Genomic DNA, 21,416 nt, shown 5'->3' on the forward strand with positions numbered 1-21,416 from the left:
ATTATTATCTTTAATGCTTCAATTTAGTTTCAATTTAGTAATTGTTTTAACAGAAGCATTGTTTCTTAACAGTTTTAGCAAATTTGTTACCTTACATTAATACCACATATAATAGTTAATTTATTTTAATATCATTTTATAATTTTTAAACTTTCTCTTTTACGTTATCCGAGTATGATATATCTCTGTTTCAGTGCGTTGAATTTTAACAAAGATTGTTGAATTGGGCTGTAATATAATTAGAGATATGTTTATAAAGCGCACTTTATAAAAAAATTAAAGTCTTGCGCAACAGTACGCATATTGTAGTTAAGATAGGATGACTATCTATTCTACGTATTTTGTAAATAAAAAACGCATAATACACACATATATATGCGTATATATTTATATACATATATGTAAGTATATCTATGTGTGTATATTATATTAATAATATACATATATATGACAATATAAATATGTGTATTATTAATGTACATATATATATTATATATATATTATTAAATATTTAGGATATGAATAAAATAATAGGCTAGAGCATTATAATTTGCAAAGTAATAGTTATTATAAACATATGAGCAAGAACAGGCTAGATTAGTTACAAATACGGGCCTTCGTATATCATGGATTTGCATTCGTGATGGTTTCCTCATTCTTTCCCGATAAATAAAAAAATATATGTGTATTCATCTATGGCTCTGCATGATGGATATATGTATACTTACATATACGCATGCATGGACATACACATATATTGATTTATTCATTTTCTCATCACTTTTTGAAATATTATTTCTATGAGCCAATTAACGCACTAGTGGCAAGTAAATAGTATATGAAAGAGGATGCTTAACACCTATAATGATCTTTTATATAAGATCTCAGTTTGCAATTGTGATTTTTAGCTTCTTTATATATTTGTTTTATTAGAACTGAGATATCTTTATTATGATTCAATTTCACAATAATCTAATTAACGTGGCTATGTGTATGTAAAAGATGTTTCTTTGCTCTTATACGTATCAAATCATTAAAAGTATGCATTAAAATCTTTAATTGACTATAAATATATTATTTTATCAATTAAAATATCTTTGTATTGCAATATTTTTATTATACTTTTAATTGCATTGATATCGATATTTAAATACATTGTCAGATTAATTTTTTGTTTATTGTAATGTAAATATTGCGTTTTAAGAAAGAAAAAATAAACAGGCAGAATATAAGAAAATATAAAATGAATTTTAATAGTTCTCAAGTTATATTATAATTAGTATTTTTTTTTTGCAATGCATGGTGTCTTTCTTAAAATTGTCTGTCATACCCAGCCATACTAAACATGTGAGATATATTTTAATATTTTGGTATAATTAGTTAGTAAATATGTATCACATATTAAGATATAATTAACAACAGGTTTTTATTAGGGATAAAGCATCCTCTATACTTGCCACGCTTAAAGAAATGAAAAAAAATACTATATTTTGTACTTGTGTAAATTAGTGAACTACTTTCCAGTATTGATAAGATTTTTGAGCATGCTTTGGTATTTTCTTCCCCCTTTCTTCGGTTAAAAGAGGTGATGAAATATGTTCTACGATTTAGCAGCCATAAATGAGACTGTGATCTAGAAAAACAAAAGTAAAGTAAAATGGCGGCTATTCTATTGGCAATTTCTTCACCACATCTTTTCCTTCGATTACCTTCCTCTAATTTCTTCCTATATGTATGAAAAAAAAAAAAATTATGCACTCAAATAAATCATCCTCTGCACTTTTTTTATTAATTGCGTTAATGTATTTTACTATATATGCTCTTAGTTACTATTGTCCATTATTATAATCATTACTCTGTTATATCTTGTTTAATTTTGAAATATTTTTAAAACTGTTATGTGATTATATATCAGACAAAAACGATGTTATGAAAATATAAGCATACAAAACAGTAATAAATGTAACAGTATACAAATACAATGCCACGAAAAAATCATATGATGAGTCTATACACACACGTACGCATACGGTAAATTCTAACAAAAAAGAAATATAATTATATTCAATTAGTACATTTATGCATGTGTATATATATGTATATATGTACGTGAATACTCTCTCTTTCTCTCTATATATCTATCCATTTCTCCTTCTATATATGGTGTGTATATATATAATATATAATAAATATATATTAATATATAATATATATACGTATAGAGAGGATATTAGAATATTACATACATATACATATATATATATATATACACACATACCTAATTCTTTTCTTTTTATTTAAAAAACATGATGCATACCAAGAAATAAAAAATATACAGGATGTGTCTAAAGATAAATCTTGCATTGTTTAATATCAGCTCAACTATAATGAACAGAGAGAAATATATCAAAATTTGTTTTCATTTTTGTTTTATTAAATATTAAATCTTAGTTTTGCTATTGCAATGATATAAAGTAACATGTTTAATAAAATCATTTTAAGAGATGGATTAAACTAAAAAAGAAAAGTTTGCATTGTCTTGAATTTTTTCTTTTTAATTTAACCAAACAATCATAGAATTAATTACATAATAATAAATATAATATATATAAACATTGTATGCATTTCTTGATAGATTGCAATGCTTGTTGTCCAAAAATACTACATAGAGATAATCTCATGAATGTTTTACGTAACTTTATTGAATTAATTATTATTTGCACTATTGTATTAACTAAAACATAAGATTGTATTTGAAAAATTTTAAATGATCTTTACATAAAGAAAAGCAAAATGAAAAATTATTTTTTTTATCTTTCTTAGATTGTACTTTAAAAAAATATATTTCTTTATTTCAATCATAATTTGATGTCCGTTTCATGTAATAATTATCTAGAAGCATTCTGTATATACATATATATACAACTGTTAAGCCTTAAGTATGAATCATGTACTTTTTAAGAAAAGAAAATTTTTACATTTTAAAAACTAAATTTTGTTTTTTAGAAAATACATATACACGAGCACGTATGTACACGCATACACACATAGCAGACAGACAGACATACATTTTTGTTCAATGTTTACTATGCATTTTCTAAAACATTTGGCTGAAGAATTACAGTTGCATTAATTTAATAAAATGAATTGTCTGCATTTTAATTATTTAAGAAAAAGTGTATATACATGAAAGATAATTCTATACAAATCTAAATCTGTTTAATGATATTAAAATTATCTCAATTTCAAAAGGAAGCATTACAATTATATCAGACCATAAGAAATAATATTGATAAATTCTTGTTCTTCGATTAAAATATATATGTATATATACACACATACATATATACATTACATATAATATATATTACATATATAATATATATATATATATGTATATATATATATATATATGTATATATATATATATATATATATATATATATGTATATATATATATATGTATATATATATATATATATATATATATATATATATATATATATACACATTATTATGTATATATATTACTACTTATATTCATATACTCTATTATTATTAGTATATTATTACTATTATTATTTAATTTAATTCTTTTAATTTGAAGTTAATCATTTTTATTGAATTGATTCATTGATAAGTACCATTGTAAATAAAGAATTTATTACAATAAAACGGTACTTATTTATGAATCAATCCGATATATCTATCCTTGACGTTGATTAGAAATACATATATTAATCGTTTAAAGTTATTAACGATTATTAATAAAACTTTTAACGAAGTTGCTACATAAGAATGTGAAATGAAATCTCTCACGAACTTATTCGCTCATATACACACGAATATACGCGTACACATGGATACATCAAAGAAATCTTTTATTAGTATCCTCATATGTATCTGCGATGTATATATGTGCAAACAAACATGAAAAAAAGATTAATTATCGGACCAACTTATTAAAAATACGATCATCTTTTGTTTTTGTTTTTGTCGACCAATTCAAAGTGTAAAATTTTTTCTAAGGAATACCTTAAGGCAATTGTGTCGAAGGATAATTATTGAATGTAAGGATAATTATCAAACGACATGCACAAAAATTTTGGCTATAAGATGTTTAATATTGTTGTGTAGAGCACTGCGATATATACAATTCAAGGAAGAAGAAAAGAACGAAAGAAGATGACGAAGATGAAGATGAGAATGAAGATGATGATGATGACGAAGGAGAAGAAGAAGGAGCAATAAATATGGTAATTTATGATAGTATTCGATGCGCTTCAATCGTCTAATCAATTCTGAGTACGACAATATATTTTGGTATGTATCACCTAAAGGTTACGCAAATAATGTGTTGAAGACAAATGTTCTTAGAGAGAGAGAGAGAGAGAGAGAGAGAGAGAGAGAGAGAGAGAGAAAAGATATACGAATATCAAAAAAAAAATAGAACAGATATTCGACATTGAATTTTCATGTACAGTTGTATATCGTCGCTTTGCTAATTCTTTCTTTTTTTTTTTTTTATGTTATGTATATGTGTCGTGCGTGTAATGTGTGTACACTCTATTCGGATAATCAGATTCACCTTTCAAATTTTGAAAAAGCCAAAAATTCTATGCATTAAAAATTTTATACTATTCTTAATATAGCAATGATTCATATTCGTTCGTTCGAATTTTGTTTCACATGATAATTTTACCTTTTAAATTATATTTTTAAGTTACGGTGCAAGAGGTACATACATTATAAAAACAAATACATAACATAATTTTGTCCTAATAGATATTACGTTTAGAACTATATTTTATAACAACTAAAAATATGAGGGAGAATATATATGTATACATATATTCGTTTTCTTTCCTTTTTTTTAATAACGAAAGATGACTTAAAAGTGAACCGATATTTAAACATGATTTAACGTTTGCTAAATATATCTTTGTGTGTGTGTGTACGCGCGCGCGCGCGTGTGTGTATGTGTGTATGTATGTATGTATGTATGTATATATGTATTTAGTAATTAAACTCAATTAACACATATACAATTATTATTAATAATTAATTAATTGCAGAAAGGGAGAAGTAACAGTTTCCATCGTATGTACGTGAGAATGAATGATTCGCAATAAAACACATTCAAGGGCCTCTATGTACGTAGTATTACATATTATTAATAATGTTAATTGCTGTGAAAAAAATCTTAGAACATTTCCGATTACGAATTTTCAGGAAATAGATAAATAAATAAATAAATAAATAAATAAATAATATTATATACGAGAAATATTCTTCGTCGAATGTATATTAAAGAATTATATATATTATATATATTATATACCAACGTCTGAATATATAAAAAAGAAAAAAAAAATATTGGACAAATGTTATCGAATAAAAATGATGTAATTAATCTGTGTTGACAATCGCCAATGTTCTGAGCTTAGAATGATCGATAAAGAAAAAAAAAAATAAGAGAAAAGAAAAGATAAAAAAGCGTCTTATACCATCACGTGATTCTTGAGTTTTTAATCGTCACACACGACATATAAATAAATAAATAAATAAATAAATATATACATATACGGAGATTTATAATGGGTCTTGCAGAATTGTCTATATTAAATAAATTATACGGCACGTTCATGCGCTTCTACACACACATATCCATATATATGATATATTGAAGGGATACGTCATTATTGAGTAATCTAATTGTGTATCTTATTATAATAAACACAGAAGTTTGCACTTATTTTCTCAACGCAGAGGAGGACACGCATTTAGCTATAACGATTATTTATTTATTTACTTATTCATATTTCGCAGCTATATAATATGTTCAGTATTCGTTAAAATACTGCGATTTTAGAAATATGTAAACTTTAGATTTGTAAAATATATTTTATTAACGCATATTTTCCTTCTATTTTTAATGTAAATATACGATTCTAACTACGAGGAGGATCTACGTGAAATTCCAACGAGCATTATTTTCAATCGGTTTTCCGAGAAATAAATTTAACCAACATTTTATAATGGTATGTAACACAAATATTTATGGATGCAGTTATAAGAAATATACTGCTGATACGTTCTTTATTTCTCTCTCTATATATAATTAATCAATTTGCGAATTCCGGATGTAGTTGATCTCTTTTGTAAATAGTTCGTATTAACTAAGTTCGTATTAATTGAGTTGACAAATAAATGGGCTCGAGAAACACATATCTCTTTTTCGTTTATAATAAACAATTATTAAAGTAGTTATATATTTTCTATTTTTTTTCTTATTAACTATATACTAAGAAATATAATTTATCAATGATCGTAATGGAAATTTTGTTTTATCGAGAATATTTGTTATTATTATTTATTGTAATAATTGTTATCAAAATAATTGAGTATATATAAGTTAGGTATATACAAGGAAATGTTACAAATAATTTATTAATGATTGCAGTGACAATTCTTTATCGAGAATAATTGTTATTATTTATTGTTATAATTGTTTATCAGAATAGATATATACATATATTCTATATCCGATATGTTACTAAATTATATATATTAATGATTTTTGTTACTATGGTAAGTATTACAACTAATAAAAAAGATTTAATATGATTTATATGAATATTTTTTCTAAAACTCTTTACGAACATTGAAATTTCTTTGGACCTTGCCAGGTATATACGGTCCTAAGAGCTCAATGTATGCGATCGGGTTGCCATCTACGCTAAATTTTAGACTATTAATTTGAATATACATGATATTTGCCACACATATATACACACACGCGTGTTATTTTTATGATTGAAATATTTAACTTAAATTTGGAACATGCAAAACAGAGTTTTGAATATATAATCTCGATTTGAAAATTTTCTCGCTAGATGGCGAATCGATAAAACTCAAAGCTCAGTAACGTAGTTATAGAAATCCAAAGATTATTCTTTTACAGACTAGAAATGTCTGATTTTACACTATTAGATAGAAAATATATATATGTATGTATATAAATTTATTATATTATTATATTATTAATTATATTATTATTATATTATTATTATATTAATATTATATTATTATAACATTAATGTTCAACAATAATAAAAATAACCTAACAATATCTTGATTATATAATCTTTGATACATTATGATGTATTATTTGACGCAAATAAAATATGTGAGTTAAATATTATTGACAGCTTTTAATAATGTGTTATTAACATTATTATATTTTAAAATATATTTTATTCTTTGATATATAATACTATCATAATTATGATTTCACTTATCAAATAATTTTAATGAACCCATTATATAACAACAAAAGTGGTACAATTTATTAGAATTCTTGTAGATGCACACGTGCATCCCTCAGCTGTTCATACTACTTTCTTCTAAAGGTTATATATCACTATTGCAAATATTTGTTCTTGTCAACTCGTTGGATATTCGCTAAGAAAATGCATAGATAAAAAACACATAGCCACTTTTGTTCGAGCTTAGGTATTTTTAGTCAAGTATCTAATCTTCAATAATGTGTCGAACCAAACAATAAATAAATCGTGAAAGTAGACTGCTAGGCACGACAAGCCAAGGATTTATGTGGTGTCTATCCTTCAAATATCAATTCAACTTTCAGAGGTCTACACTGTCATCAGAATAAAGGACCACACATGAGATTGTTTGAACATTTCGAATATTTGGAACATTCTGACATGCACGCGACCAATAAGAATATTGCATTCTCTTTCTTTTTTCTTAAACTCCTCTGTTCCCATTTTCCTTTTCTAATTCATTATTGTCTTCGTGGATAGTTCGAGAGAAATTTATAATCAGTCGCATTAAAGTATCCGCACCAGTCTTATCAATATCATTGGCTAGTCCTCAATTGGCGATATCCAGCATAATCTAAATTTTCGCGCAATAGTTATTAACGCGCATCTAACTCTACGGAATCCTTCAAAAGAATTCATGTTTTCCCATTAATTTACAAGGATGTGGCGAGCAGTATTTTACTGACGACTTTCAACGGTATCCTAGCCTTCAATAGGGTCCGGTGCGAGACACGTATCTGGTTAATACAAATGAAAAAAAAAATGGGAAAAAATGAAAATCATAAGAAGGAACAAATTTCAACTGCATCTGGATATAATTCTTAAGTTAATATGAAGGATTATACTTTATTAATCAGTAATAACATATATTTGTTAAGCTTACTAAACTAACTTAATTTTTTTGTGAAAGTAATGTAATGATCCATGTATCATATTTTAAATAAATAAATAATAAATTAATACAAAATAACGAACTTATCAGTTTTACTACCTTGACAAGTTTATATAAAAATTAGTTTAGGTTTACGAACAAGAGTAAGACATTTGCTGTAAAATAAGACCAAATAATATTAGTTTTGTGAGGAACACTATATGAATAGTTACCCAAAATTATCAGAGAATAATATGGAAACAATTAAACAGTCAGAATCAAAATGATTTTGATCGGCAACTATAAAAAAATATTGTTATTGATTAAAGATTGCTTTGTTTTTATATTTTATTTTACTTAATTTTTATTTTATACTTTCTTATAATACATATTTACAAAACTTTTTTTAATTGTTTAATAGTATAATTTTCACAAATTTCAACTGTGAATCCAGGTGATTTGAACGTAGTCTTGAGATTTTCATAATTCACTTTTACTCAACTTAGTTTCTCCAGGCAATCCATAAAAACAATTTCATAATTAAATATAATTGCTATGCTACGTTTTGAATAATCCGTTTTATAATATGAAGAATATCGATCAATAGGTGACATTTGTAAGAGTCGAGCAACTTGAGTATTTCTGCAAGAATAAATATATTTTTCACATTTAATAAAACAATTATTTGATTTTATTATAAAAGTAAAAGACTTCGTTCTATAATAAATGAAACATTAATAAAAATAGAAGAGGAATTAAAAGTATAGGTAATGATTATTCGAACATTATGTACACATTAAGTTCCTGTTTTTTTGTAGTGTTAATTTCTTCGAACGACATTTTCTTAAATAATATTAATTAAACTTTTATAATATCCGTTATGACAAGGACTACACTAATATACACACAAATATATATATATATTGGATTTGTAAATATTTCAAATCGATTTACTTGACTGTCAACTTCTGATCTTCCAAATTTGAACGTCGTAAAGATAACCTTCGCTCGTATAAAGACGCGCGTTATTTAACGGCTATCATCTGACCAATCAGAAAGCTTACGTTTAATAATCTATTATTATTAACGTTGACAGTTTAAACTTTTGAATAATGTTATGCATTTTTTTCTTTATCCTTTTTCTTCTCTGCCACAATATGAAATTTAAAATTTTACTTAAATTCTGAAAATTAAAATTTAGTTTTATTTTTTCTGTAGAACGATAGATAAGATAAATTCAATTCTAAAGCCGTATCATTCATGATCATTTTTATTTTGTTTTAATCAAGATATTTCAGAAGAATTTCCAAATTTTCTTGATGTTTCTATATCTATTATATCAGATATTGAAACAATTTGTTGAATACTTCTCACATTAACTTTCAGAGATTCAGATGTTGGAACAACTATTATAGTATGTAATACATTATTTGTTACATTTGTCTCTTTTTCTGATTTTCTTACATTTGTTTCAATATTTTAAAATTGTACAATTGTTCAATGTTTTGAAATTGAGAAAGAGAAAGAGAAAGAGAAAGAGAGAGAGAGAGAGAGAGAGAGAGAGAGAGAGAGAGAGAAAAGATATACGAATATAAAAAAAAAAATAGAACGAATATTCGACATTGAATTTTCATGTACAATTGTATATCGTCGTTTTGCTAATTCTTTCTTTTTTCTTTGTGTTATGTATATGTGCCATGCGTGTAATATATGTACACTCTATTCGGATAATCAGATTCACCTTTCAAGTTTTGAAAAGGTCAAAAATTCTATACATTAAAAATTCTATACTATTCTTAATATAGCAATGATTCATATTCGTTCGTTCGAATTTTGTTTCACATGATAATTTTACCTGTTAAATTATATTTTTAAATTACGATGCAAGAGGTACATACATTGTAGAAACGATTACATAACATAATTTTGTTGTAATAGAGAAACATCTAGAACTATATGTTATAACATAGGAATATGAAGGAGAATATATATGTATATATATATTCGTCTTTTTTCCTTTTTTTAATAACGAAAGATAGCTTAAAAGTGAACCAATATATAAATTTATATATATATAGAAGTAATAATTTTCATCGTTTGTATATAATTGAACATATTATATTATAAAATTATATAATTTAACTTAAACTTGGAAATATGCAAAACAGAGTTTTGAATATATAATCTCAACTTGAAAATTTTCTCGCTAGATGGCGAATCGATAAAACTCAAAGCTCAGTAACGTAGTTATAGAAATCCAAAGATTATTCTTTTACAGACTAGAAATGTCTGATTTTACACTATTAGATAGAAAATATATATATGTATGTATATAAATTTGTTATATTATTATATTTCTAACATTAATACTCAACAGTAATAAAAGTAACCTAAATATCTCGATTATATAATCTTTGATACATTATGATGTATTATTTGACGCAAATAAAATATGTGAGTTAAATGTTATTGACAGCTTTTAATAATGTATTATTAACGCTATAATATTATTATATTTTATTCTTTGATATATAGTACTATCATAATTATGATTTCAGTTATCAAACAATTTCAATAATAACAAAAGTGATACAATTAATTAGGATCCTATTTATTATTTCTATTAGATTTTACATACGTGAAGTTACAAATTAAAAATAATGGATGATATAAAAGAAAAAAAAATGGGAAAAAATGAAAATCATAATGAGGAAGAAATTTCATCTGCATCAGGAAGTAATTCTTTAATTAATACTAAGGATTATACTTTATTAATCAGTAGTAACATATATTTCTTATGCTTATTAAACTAACTTAAGTATTTTAAAATATACAAAACTTTTTTTTATATATTTTCTCATATTTTAGATACTCAATCTACTGATATTCAATCAACAGATATAAATAAAGAACAAACAAAAACCAATAAATCTTCAGGAAAAAGTAAGAATGTAGAAGCTATTGATGCACAGGTGATAAATTATTTTTTGTATATAGACAATATTGTAGTATATTTTAATTCATTGATGCTTATAATATAATCTAGCAATCATTGGCAGTACAACGAGATACCGAAACTGTAAAACAATTAAAGAATCAATTAGAAACTTTAATGAATTCTCTAGCTACATTATCCGCAGAAAAATCAAAGATGGAAGCTAATTTTCAAAATGATAGAAAACAATTAAGAATGGAACGTGAGGAAGTAAGATATTTTAAAATACTTTCATAAATATTGATTAATATTTCTATATTATTTGCATGTAATTTTAAATTTTATAAAATATACATTCTACATAAATGTAGAATCACATAATCCACATAAATTTTTAATAATTTCACAAATGTTTAACGTGTCTTACAATAATCTTTTTTATATAGTGTGAAAAGGTAATTAGAGAATTAAAGGAAAAATTAAAAAAGGGGCAAAATCACAATGTATCTGAAATAGAACATGTGAAGTGTAAATTAATCATGGAACGCCATGAAAGAGAAAAAGAAAGAGCAAATCATGCATCTACAATAAAGTATGTAATATTACAAGTACAACAGTATCTGATGTAAGTGTGCTCAGTATATCTTTGTAACATAATAAGTTTTTCAGGGAATTACAAAAGATATTAAATGAAGAACTTCGTAATAAAGAGCAATTAGAACAGCAAATGAAAAATTTATTCGCCAATAAAACACAATGTAAAATTCTTGAAGCAGAATTAGAAATAACCAAAAATAAGTTGAAACAAGCAGAGGAAGCAGCTAAAGAAACGCCACCTCTTCTTCTTTCTTTGCAAGCTGAAATGGTTGCTATAAAGAAGCAACATCGCTATGCTATACTTGAAGTAAATATTATGTCATGCCATTCATTTATTATATTTCAAACTACACTATATAATTCAGTTTTATTGATAAATCATTAAGGAACAGAGAAGAGCAGCTACTGCAGAGCAACAAGCAAGAACATTAGCTATGACTCATGAAACAAGAGTAGCTGGTTTAGAATCTCGTTTAGCTGAACTTTCTGAAACAGTAGGAGAATATGATAGATTAAGGCAACAAGATCAGCGCTCTATTCAAAATCTTAAGGACCAATTATCTAATATGCAAGATGTGGAACACAAAGAATGTGTTAATATGCCAAACGAACCAGAAGAAATAATTTCCAAAATAAAAATATTATATGGACGTTTATTATATTTAGATAATAAAAAGGAAGATTCAGCTTATGTTGAGTGTAAGTAAAATACCAATTAAATTAATAGATGCGTAAAAAATTAAATTTTTTAATAAATTGTTAACTTCCAGCACTATTAAAACATTTAGAGTTAAATGGTAAATATAATGATTCTGAGTATAAAGAAAAGTATGAAACTCTGTTACAAGAATTCAAAATGCACAAAGAGCAAGTACCAACTAAATACGATGTTGACACAAGTCTTTTACGTAAAGGGCATCAACAAATTTATAACTTAATGGATTTACGTGATAAAGAAAATATTAAAACTCAATTGCATTTACTTAAAACTCATAATAACAATTTAGAAGAAAGAATTCGCACATTAAATAGCAAATTAATACAAAAAGAAAAAGAATTGCAGATAAAAATAGATTATTACCAACAGGTAAATTTTATTAACATATATATTATATTAACATATAATTTTATTAATGTATATATATATATAGTTATATAGTTATAAAGTCAAAATAAAATATATATAGATATATATTTTTTTCTAATGTAAAATAATGATATATATCAGAATTTACAAATTTACAGTTATTACAAGAAGAACGTGCCAAATCAGAACATGTACTATCACAAAAGGAAAATGAATTTCGTAGTAAAATATGTACATTAGAACAGCAATTACTTCGTCAAAGAGAACGATCCGTCGCACTTGTTCAAGAGAAAGAGAAAGAGATCTTAACATTGAAAGCCTCATTTCATGCATTAATACCAAAAAAAGATCCATCTTTTTGGGAAGGTGAAAGAAATGTAATAAAATCCGAAAATAAATCAGAATCCTCAGGCGATATAGTAACAGGATTATTAAATAATGATAGTCCTCCTATATTGCATTATACTCAGGAATTAGCAAGACATGAAGTGCAAATATCATCGACTAGAAAGAGAATATTAGAATTAGAGGCATTATTAAGGGAAAAAGAAAGACAATTGCTTCATATAACTGAGAAACATAAAGAAGAATTAAAAGTTGTACAAACACAAGTGGCAAGGTATTTAATCATTTACAGTTATCAAGTATATACAGATAGCAAACATATATTTTGTACATGTTATTACAATTCAGGTTGGAAGCATGTAAATCTAGAGAAGGAGCGAATTTAGAATATTTGAAAAATGTACTTATCAATTATTTAACTACAAACGATTCATCAAGCAAGCGACATATATTAAATGCTATATCTACAGTGTTACAATTTACATCAGATGAGTTAGAGAAGGTCAATCATGTTAAATAGCTTTTGGAGTTTCAGTAAACAGGTAAACATTATTACAGAAAACATATCTCTATACTTTTATATTTTCTCATTATATTTATATTATTTCATAGATTAAAGTTGTTAATAGAATATTGGTGAAATAAATAAGATTAATCAAGATATATATGGAAATAAATAATTATTTATTCTGGAGAATCATTATTGTTTTTCAGATATTTTTGTACTATCTTCAATAGATTTAATTGGGGATTCTATTTCTAAAGTAACAGGTCCACTATTTTGTATGCTAACTTCCATCATGGCTCCAAATATACCATCTATATAAAACAATTAAATTACATAAATTTTATAGTTCTTTATTCTTCTTATAGATTTGCAATATATTTTTGTTTTATAACAATTGAATTAAAATAAGTACCTTTGATTAGTTCTGGTTTATAGTTTTTACCCAACTCATTCAAAAAAATTTTATAAAATGGTTCTGACTCTTGTGCTGGCATTGCTCTATGAAAGTCAAGTTTATTTCCTTTTAAAACATGATACAATGTAAACTGACTGATGCACAAAATTTCGTATTGTTTATCCATAACACTAGCATTCCATTTCTTCTTGTCATTCTCAAAAATTTTTGTGTTTAAAATTTTTCTTACTCTATAAAAACATACAAAGTGACAAATTATATAAAATGAGAAAATTGTGCATGATGACAAATTATATATATTATGTAAAGTGAGACTTTAATATATATTATTTAAATGGGAAAATACTATCAATACAAATATGATAAGTACATGTATTTTATGTCAGCCAAAGTGTCACCTCTTGTTATACCAATTAATACACAGAGTCCATTTCCAATACTGCTAATAACTTTATTGTCCACTGAAAACAAAATACGTAAAGGTAACATATTTTATAATTAATATGATATATAATATGTATATAACCTGTAACAGAGGCACTTGTTACACGTTGAATTACTGCTTTCATATTATTTAAATCTTTATAACTAATTCTTTATAATTTTTTCTATTATTATTATTATATCTTAATTAAGTCCTATCTTCATTTTATATTGTATCTACATTATTTTAAGTTCATAAGATTAATAAAACACAAAACTTCGACGTGATAAAACTCGACCACTCATAATATAATGCGTAATAGGATACATTTAATTCAAAAAAAGTTTTAATGGATTTTATCGATTATTGATTATAAGTCTATCTGAAAACTATCAAATGTAATTAAACTTAATCGTAAAGCAATAAACACCGATTCTAGTTTACATAACTTTGACATCTACAATAGAGTGCGCTCTTGTATATCTGCATCATTACATACACCGTTTACTATCTTACAAAAAGAGAAGCTTCATACTTACGCTGTCCATTTTTTTAATATAAGATCTTATTGCGTTTCTAGAACGTAAGTGAACGAATATTAACCTGTTAAACAAAATTTAAAGTAATAAAAGTATAAATATATATATGTTTTGGTATTTATGGAAAAAATTGTGTAGTAATCGTTATACTATGCTTTTATTTTCTTTATTATCTTTTGTGTACAAATAAACATATTTAACCTATAAATTTTCCAAGACAAATATTTTTATATTAGAAGTAAGATTAAATATAAATGAAGCAGTACAATATATATTTGTAATTTATCTTCTCTAGAAACTTTCTAAAAGAAATAAATCTATTTTTTATTATTTTTATCAGACGTTAAAATGAAAAAATTTTTATTGTTTTTTATTGTAGATACTTAAATATGTCGGAAACAGATAACGTTGGGCAAGAAATGGAGGCATCTGGTGAACCTGATGCAGTGTCAGAAGAAGATAGACAGTATTTATTGGAATATGTAAAGGAAACTGAACAAAGATTAACAAACAAAGAAGAAATTAGGGCTGCCAATTTGAATCCTACAAGACCACCAGATACATATTTCAGTAAATTGGATTCCAGTCTTAAAAGAAATACAACATTTGTCAAAAAACTTAAAAATTTTAGCATGACTCAGTTAGATGCTGTTCTGAAAGATATGGCTAATTTAAATTTGACAAAATATGTTAGTGAAGTTGCGACCGCATTAGTCGATGCTAAATTGAAAATGAATGATATATCATCAGCAATTAAAGCTTGCAGCTTTTTACATCAGACATATGCAGAGTTTTCTGCACACTTCTTTGAAAATTGGCAAAGAATATTATCTTTAAAAATTGGAGAAAAAATTGCTAATCCAAGTAAACTAAGAGTAGATTTACGTTTTTATGCAGAACTTGTAAATGCTGGAATTTTTACGCACAAACAAGGTTTACCACTTCTTGGTTCTGTATTAACAGTTTTAATTAACATGGATAAAGAAGAACACAATAATGCAAGTATTATATTAAGTTTTTGTCGTCATTGTGGAGAAGATTACGCAGGTCTTGTTCCTAGAAAAGCAAGGGAATTATCAGAAAAATTAAATATCCCAATACCTAAGAGCAAATTACTCTCTCCTGACAAACAACAAAATGTAAGATTTCTATTACGCGATTATTATAATTCATTGTGTAAACATTTGCTGAAAGAACATAAAGAACTGCAAGCTTTTGAAAAACAAAATCGTAAGATTTTACAAACTAGAGGTGAATTGAGTGCAGAAAGAAAAGAGAAATTAGAATCCCTTCAAGTATCTTATGAACGTCTTTTTAATGGAGTACAAAGTTACTCTGATACCTTAGATGAACCGATACCTGAACTTCCTGTAGATATTGAAATGAAGGCAGAAGCTGAGGAAACATTAAAAATGATTAACGAAGGAGAAGAAAATAGCATTTTGGAAGATATGTGGGGCGATGAAGAAACAAGACGATTCTATGAAGTGCTGCCTGATTTAACAGTATTTTTACCAGGATCATATCTAAAAGAAGTACCAAAACCTGATGCTCCTATTACGGAAGAAACTTTGGACGAAGAGATAACATTTGATGAATTAGAAGAGACTGAAAAAGTGGATGAACCAGAAGTGGAAACAGAAGAACCTCAAGTTTCCAACATAAGTAATAAAATATTATTAGATGCATTTCTTAGTCATTTACCAAATTGTGTCAATCGCGAGATGATTGACAATGCAGCAGTTGATTTTCTCATCAATTTGAATACAAAGCATAATAAAAAGAAATTAGTAAAAGCATTATTTGGTGTTTCTAGGATACGTTTAGATTTGCTGCCATTCTATTCTCGTTTAGCTGCAATTCTGTATCCTGTAATGCCAGACGTAGCAAATGATTTGTGTTTAATGCTAAAACATGATTTCAAATATCACGTCCGAAAAAAGGATCAAATTAATATTGAATCAAAGATAAAAGTGGTACGTTATATAGGCGAGCTTGTAAAATTTAAACTTTATTCAAAAATAGAAGCATTATACTGTCTGAAAGTATTGCTTCATGATTTTACTCACCATCATATTGAGATGGCATGTAATTTGTTAGAAACTTGTGGAAGATACCTCTTTTGTTCTCCTGACTCTCATCAAAGAACAAAGGTCTATTTGGAACAGATGATGCGTAAGAAGGCTGTTACTGCCTTAGATTCCCGTTATGTAACAATTATTGAAAACGCATATTATTTTGTAAATCCTCCTGAATCAACTGGTGGAGTATCTAAAAAAGATAGACCTCCTATTCATGAGTTCATCAGGAAACTTCTCTATCAAGATCTTTCTAAAACAAATACGGATAAGGTACTTAAATGGATGAGGAAATTAGACTGGGAAGACGAAAGTGTATCTTCATATGCTATAAAATGTCTCACTGCTGCATACAATGTAAAGTATTTAAATATTCGATGTGTTGGAAGTTTGTTAGCTGGATTAGTAGCACATTATGAAACAATAGGTCCTCATGTGGTAGATGGTGTATTAGAAGACATAAGACTGTGTATGGAAATTAATTTGCCTAAATACAATCAACGTCGCATTGCCATGGTTAAGTATCTTGGAGAATTGTATAATTATCGTATGGTTGAAAGTGGTGATATCTTTAGAACTTTATATCTATTAATTACATTCGGTGTCAGCATGGATCATTCTGTTCCAAGTGTTCTTGATCCTCCCGATCACTTATTTAGAATTAGATTAGTATGTACACTTTTAGAAACCTGTGGACAATATTTTAGTGGAGGTTCAAGTAAGAAAAAGCTTGACTACTTTTTGGTATTCTTTCAAAATTATTATTGGTTTAAATATACAGATCCTATATGGACTTCTGAAAATCCCTTTCCCGTAGGAATAGATTATATGTATCGAGATACATTGACAATGCTTAGACCAAAAATGCAACTTTTTCAAAGTTATAAAGAAGCGCAATGTGCTATAGAAGAATTAAGGAACATATTGTATCCATCCCTAGGAAGTACTACTACAGAAGACATTGAGCATACAGAGGGAGAATCTGATATGAGTGTAATTGTAGAAGGAGATGAAGAATTGCTTGTGACATCTGGAAATGGAAGTGGCGACGCAAAAGGAATGGGAGATTTACATTTTGAAGAATCTGAAGATTGTTCAGAAGCACAATCTGAAGAAGATTGGACAGCAGAAGCGGAAAGAGATGATACCATGGGAACTCAGGAAAATACTCAAGGAGATCAAAGTCTATCAGAAGGTGGTACTGAAGGAGTTATAATGGATGGTACTGAATTAAATGCTGCTCTTCCAGCAGGTCCAAAAAAGATGACGTGTCCTGAAGATGATGATTTTCTTTCTGCACTTGATAAAATGGTATCCGATAATATACAGGATAGAATGCGTGATGCTGTTAAACCACAACAAGTTGATATATCTGTACCATTGCATATAAAAAGTACAAAAAAAACGTACGAGCAATTGCAAGTGCAATCATCTGATAATTCTACTATGGACTTCATACTTATGCTGAGGAAGGGTAATAAACAACAATATAAAAATTTAGCTGTGCCAGTATCATCAGAATTAGCTATGAATCTTAGAAATCGCGAACAAGAACAAAAGGAGGAGAAAGAACGTGTAAAAAGATTAACTTTGAATATAACAGAAAGACAAGAAGAGGAAGATTATCAAGAAACTATAAATCAAGGTACACGGCCGGTAACAGTAAATCTAAATAGAGAACGACGACAAAAGTATAATCATCCTAAAGGTGCACCAGACGCTGATCTTATATTCGGACCAAAAAAAATTCGGTAAATTCATGCAGCACTTGCTCAGAAAAGAAATTATTTTGTACTTTGTGAACACCGCGTAGTCTCATTCTACGGAATTTTGACCAATGTGAAACAGTGCAATTGTAATTATACACCATACCTTCTACTTTTAATTAAAGATGCAACATCTATTGTTTATATAGATTCGTCTTCCCTTCGTTTTGTTATTAGCTTTAAGAGTAGTATTGTTGAATAACTTGTGAATGGGTGCACGATTGCATGCAAAAAAATCATGTTAGAAACTGTTACTATCGAGCAAGTCAAATCATAATATACTGAGAATAATACTTTTCCAAATGCTTCAATGTAATACTTATAATTAATCTTATTTTCTAATGGTTTGTATAATATGCGCATCATGACTAAGAACTCTCTTATGTACAAATAAATATTTCTATAAAAATTGTCAATGCAAATGCATCTTTCCCGTTATAGGTAAGATTTAATAATAAAAAGAAATTGAACTATTAACTATTTGTGCATATACAAAATGATCAGTTATATTTAATGTATAACTATTTATTTTTTACCTAAGAAATTATCACCATGTACAAAATGAATATAAATAAATGTTAGGTGCTTTTACGTTCGACGTAGTTTTGTCTTATAGCTTGCAATAATGATATTACATATCTACCGAAATATATGAAATCGATAATCATATAAAGTAATACTAAATGCACATCAGCATATGTTTTTATAATCTCAATTTATGGATCCTCTTCTGCATCCTCAAACTGACCTGCTTCAACGTCCATTGGTTCGTCGACTTCAGTGCCATTGCTGTGGTTAGCTCCTATTTGTTCTATGAAAAACGGATTTGTAATAAATTGTTTAAAGGGATTCGTAATAACAACATGAAATATTAAATAGATTACCAATTGGTAATATGTATGGAGCATCACCAGCACCAACTTCATAATATTCCAAATCATCTTCTTCTGCGTCTTCATAAATATCTTCTTCAGCTTTAAGTGCATACATTCAAAATATATAAGTATTAAAAAATCAATAAAATACAATATTTCATACATATCAATTACCGTCAGAAAAACTATCTTGTGGATCTGGATGGAGAGCTTGACATTGATTCATTGCTTCAAACATCGCCTCCAGATTATTCGTGTCATCAGGTACAAAACTCATCTCCGTCATAGGAGTATCTCCCTCCTCATCTTCGTTTTCTGAACCATTATCAGGGGACGGTGGTAATGGTACATCTGGAAGTAAATCAATTTGAATGATGTATGTTGACTATATAATATTTTTAATATATCTTTTAAAATATTCAAAACCATCAGAAAATATATATTTATAAAGTATACCTGGAAGATCATCCACCATAATGTATAAACATTGTCTAGGATGAACCTGTTGATCTCGGGAGATAGCATGTATGGAAATATGAGGGTACTCAAGAGAAAATCCTTGTTGTGTATCGCTGTCTATCCAGGATAGTAAACTGCCAATGTCGATTTATATTAGAAACATGTATATTAAACATAAATAAACTATTATACCTTTCTGTAATATAAAGAGTGCCTTTTCCCACTTCCCTAGCGTTAATGTATACAGTGGTGTTTGGTTCTTCATGACGGATGCCTTCCTGTGGTGCTAGAAAGCTGCTAAGCACTACCATTTTTCCACCTGTAACGTTCGTATATACGTGTTCCTTGATTGAGACATTTTGAATTAAATTGTAAGCCACTTTAAAAATAGATATCACAAGTAAATCGTGATATTACGAGAGTAAGATTCAAACCTATGAGACACTTGAGGTTATACTACATCTATGAGAGTAACGTAAATAAATGATTCGTTCGAATCTCTGAAGTGTAATTTATCAGAGACAATTGATGTGTGTTTTTCAACGGTGTAGGTCCATATTAAGGATGAATTAGGCTGATACCGGGATTTTGAAGAGTGAGTCAACGTCAACGGTGCCGAAAATATACAGTTACGCGTTAAATAGGACTTGAGCTCGACAAATCTATATTTTACAAAGATCCTTAATTGCCAAAATTCGTTGGCATTAAGTTCTTTGCAAATACTAATATTTACTCACAGCTCTTGCCTTATCTCTTTTACACTACGCTATTGTAAACACGACACACGATGTAAAAATTTTTACGACTTGAATATATGCGTATTTTGAGTTAAGGACGGTGACTGCTGATTCCCTAACTTCAGATTGCTTCCGACTGACTGATTCAGACCTATCGCATGTACTTTCCCTTCCAATTGCAATTTGAAATTTTACGCGCGTAAGACAATATCAATGATTTACAAATGAGATCGAAAACGATAACTTTTCAAAGTGTAATTTTAATTTAAAAAAAGAAATTAAATATCATTGCTATTTCCTTTATCAATTCGAATAAAAAATTATACAAATCTTTAAAAAGAAAAAAAAAAAAAAAAAAAAAGAAAGAAAAAAAAAATGATTGAACTGTTTCAAGGTTCGACGATAAGAGAAGAAACTACAAATAAAAAAAAGTA

General features: G+C 27.0%; 4 protein-coding genes across 12 annotated transcripts; 2 read left to right on the plus strand and 2 right to left on the minus strand.

Annotated features, from left to right (window-relative positions):
* Positions 1–3,599: 3,599 nt before the first annotated feature.
* Positions 3,600–13,844, plus strand: LOC124955034 (GRIP and coiled-coil domain-containing protein 1-like). 5 transcript variants are annotated; one of them, XM_047508859.1, is made up of 11 exons: positions 3,600–4,323; positions 5,076–7,010; positions 10,845–10,953; positions 11,086–11,189; positions 11,264–11,422; positions 11,599–11,744; positions 11,822–12,056; positions 12,136–12,448; positions 12,520–12,836; positions 12,995–13,455; positions 13,530–13,844. In XM_047508859.1, the coding sequence occupies exons 3-11, from the start codon at positions 10,878–10,880 to the stop codon at positions 13,699–13,701; spliced, it is 1,983 nt and encodes a 660-aa protein (XP_047364815.1). In that variant the 5' UTR covers positions 3,600–4,323; positions 5,076–7,010; positions 10,845–10,877; the 3' UTR covers positions 13,702–13,844. The 5 variants fall into 5 exon arrangements, with proteins under 5 accessions (XP_047364815.1, XP_047364811.1, XP_047364814.1 ...); XM_047508855.1 differs by having other exon boundaries at positions 3,600–7,010; XM_047508858.1 differs by lacking the exons at positions 3,600–4,323; positions 5,076–7,010 and adding an exon at positions 10,415–10,541.
* On the plus strand, positions 13,594–19,502 carry LOC124955032 (regulator of nonsense transcripts 2). 3 transcript variants are annotated; one of them, XM_047508848.1, is made up of 2 exons: positions 13,594–13,723; positions 15,447–19,502. In XM_047508848.1, the coding sequence occupies exon 2, from the start codon at positions 15,457–15,459 to the stop codon at positions 18,898–18,900; it is 3,444 nt and encodes a 1,147-aa protein (XP_047364804.1). In that variant the 5' UTR covers positions 13,594–13,723; positions 15,447–15,456; the 3' UTR covers positions 18,901–19,502. The 3 variants fall into 3 exon arrangements, with proteins under 3 accessions (XP_047364804.1, XP_047364803.1, XP_047364805.1); XM_047508847.1 differs by lacking the exon at positions 13,594–13,723 and adding an exon at positions 13,987–15,111; XM_047508849.1 differs by lacking the exon at positions 13,594–13,723 and adding an exon at positions 15,136–15,305.
* On the minus strand, positions 13,845–15,014 carry LOC124955039 (D-aminoacyl-tRNA deacylase 1). Its single transcript, XM_047508869.1, has 4 exons — positions 14,631–15,014; positions 14,475–14,565; positions 14,102–14,334; positions 13,845–14,000 (listed from the first exon to the last, which is right to left on the minus strand). The coding sequence occupies exons 1-4, from the start codon at positions 14,671–14,673 to the stop codon at positions 13,882–13,884; spliced, it is 486 nt and encodes a 161-aa protein (XP_047364825.1). The 5' UTR covers positions 14,674–15,014; the 3' UTR covers positions 13,845–13,881.
* Positions 19,390–21,114, minus strand: LOC124955038 (methylosome subunit pICln). 3 transcript variants are annotated; one of them, XM_047508866.1, is made up of 6 exons: positions 20,983–21,114; positions 20,438–20,564; positions 20,243–20,379; positions 19,961–20,137; positions 19,796–19,885; positions 19,390–19,722 (listed from the first exon to the last, which is right to left on the minus strand). In XM_047508866.1, exons 2-6 carry the CDS (start codon positions 20,554–20,556, stop codon positions 19,628–19,630), a joined length of 618 nt encoding a protein of 205 aa, XP_047364822.1. In that variant the 5' UTR covers positions 20,557–20,564; positions 20,983–21,114; the 3' UTR covers positions 19,390–19,627. The 3 variants fall into 3 exon arrangements, with proteins under 3 accessions (XP_047364822.1, XP_047364823.1, XP_047364821.1); XM_047508867.1 differs by having other exon boundaries at positions 19,390–19,713; positions 20,680–21,059; XM_047508865.1 differs by having other exon boundaries at positions 20,680–21,052.
* Positions 21,115–21,416: the final 302 nt, after the last annotated feature.

Source organism: Vespa velutina, chromosome 17, assembly GCF_912470025.1.
Source record: "Vespa velutina chromosome 17, iVesVel2.1, whole genome shotgun sequence".
Lineage (NCBI taxonomy): Eukaryota > Metazoa > Arthropoda > Insecta > Hymenoptera > Vespidae > Vespa > Vespa velutina.

Bases quoted from the DNA above. Each gene is read 5' to 3' on its own strand.
- LOC124955034 (XM_047508855.1), top strand. From the start codon at position 10,878: ATGGATGATATAAAAGAAAAAAAAATGGGAAAAAATGAAAATCATAAT. The intron at 10,954-11,085 runs GTAATTCTTTAA...CTCATATTTTAG, and splicing joins AATTTCATCTGCATCAGGAA to ATACTCAATCTACTGATATT. The intron at 12,837-12,994 runs GTAAATTTTATT...ACAAATTTACAG, and splicing joins AAATAGATTATTACCAACAG to TTATTACAAGAAGAACGTGC.
- LOC124955039 (XM_047508869.1), bottom strand. From the start codon at position 14,673: ATGAAAGCAGTAATTCAACGTGTAACAAGTGCCTCTGTTACAG. The intron at 14,566-14,630 runs GTTATATACATA...TTTTGTTTTCAG, and splicing joins AACAAGTGCCTCTGTTACAG to TGGACAATAAAGTTATTAGC. The intron at 14,001-14,101 runs GTACTTATTTTA...TGTTTTATATAG, and splicing joins TAAACCAGAACTAATCAAAG to ATGGTATATTTGGAGCCATG.
- LOC124955032 (XM_047508848.1), top strand. From the start codon at position 15,457: ATGTCGGAAACAGATAACGTTGGGCAAGAAATGGAGGCATCTGGTGAA.
- LOC124955038 (XM_047508866.1), bottom strand. From the start codon at position 20,556: ATGGTAGTGCTTAGCAGCTTTCTAGCACCACAGGAAGGCATCCGTCAT. The intron at 20,380-20,437 runs GTATAATAGTTT...CGACATTGGCAG, and splicing joins ACTCTTTATATTACAGAAAG to TTTACTATCCTGGATAGACA. The intron at 20,138-20,242 runs GTATACTTTATA...ATTTACTTCCAG, and splicing joins TATGGTGGATGATCTTCCAG to ATGTACCATTACCACCGTCC.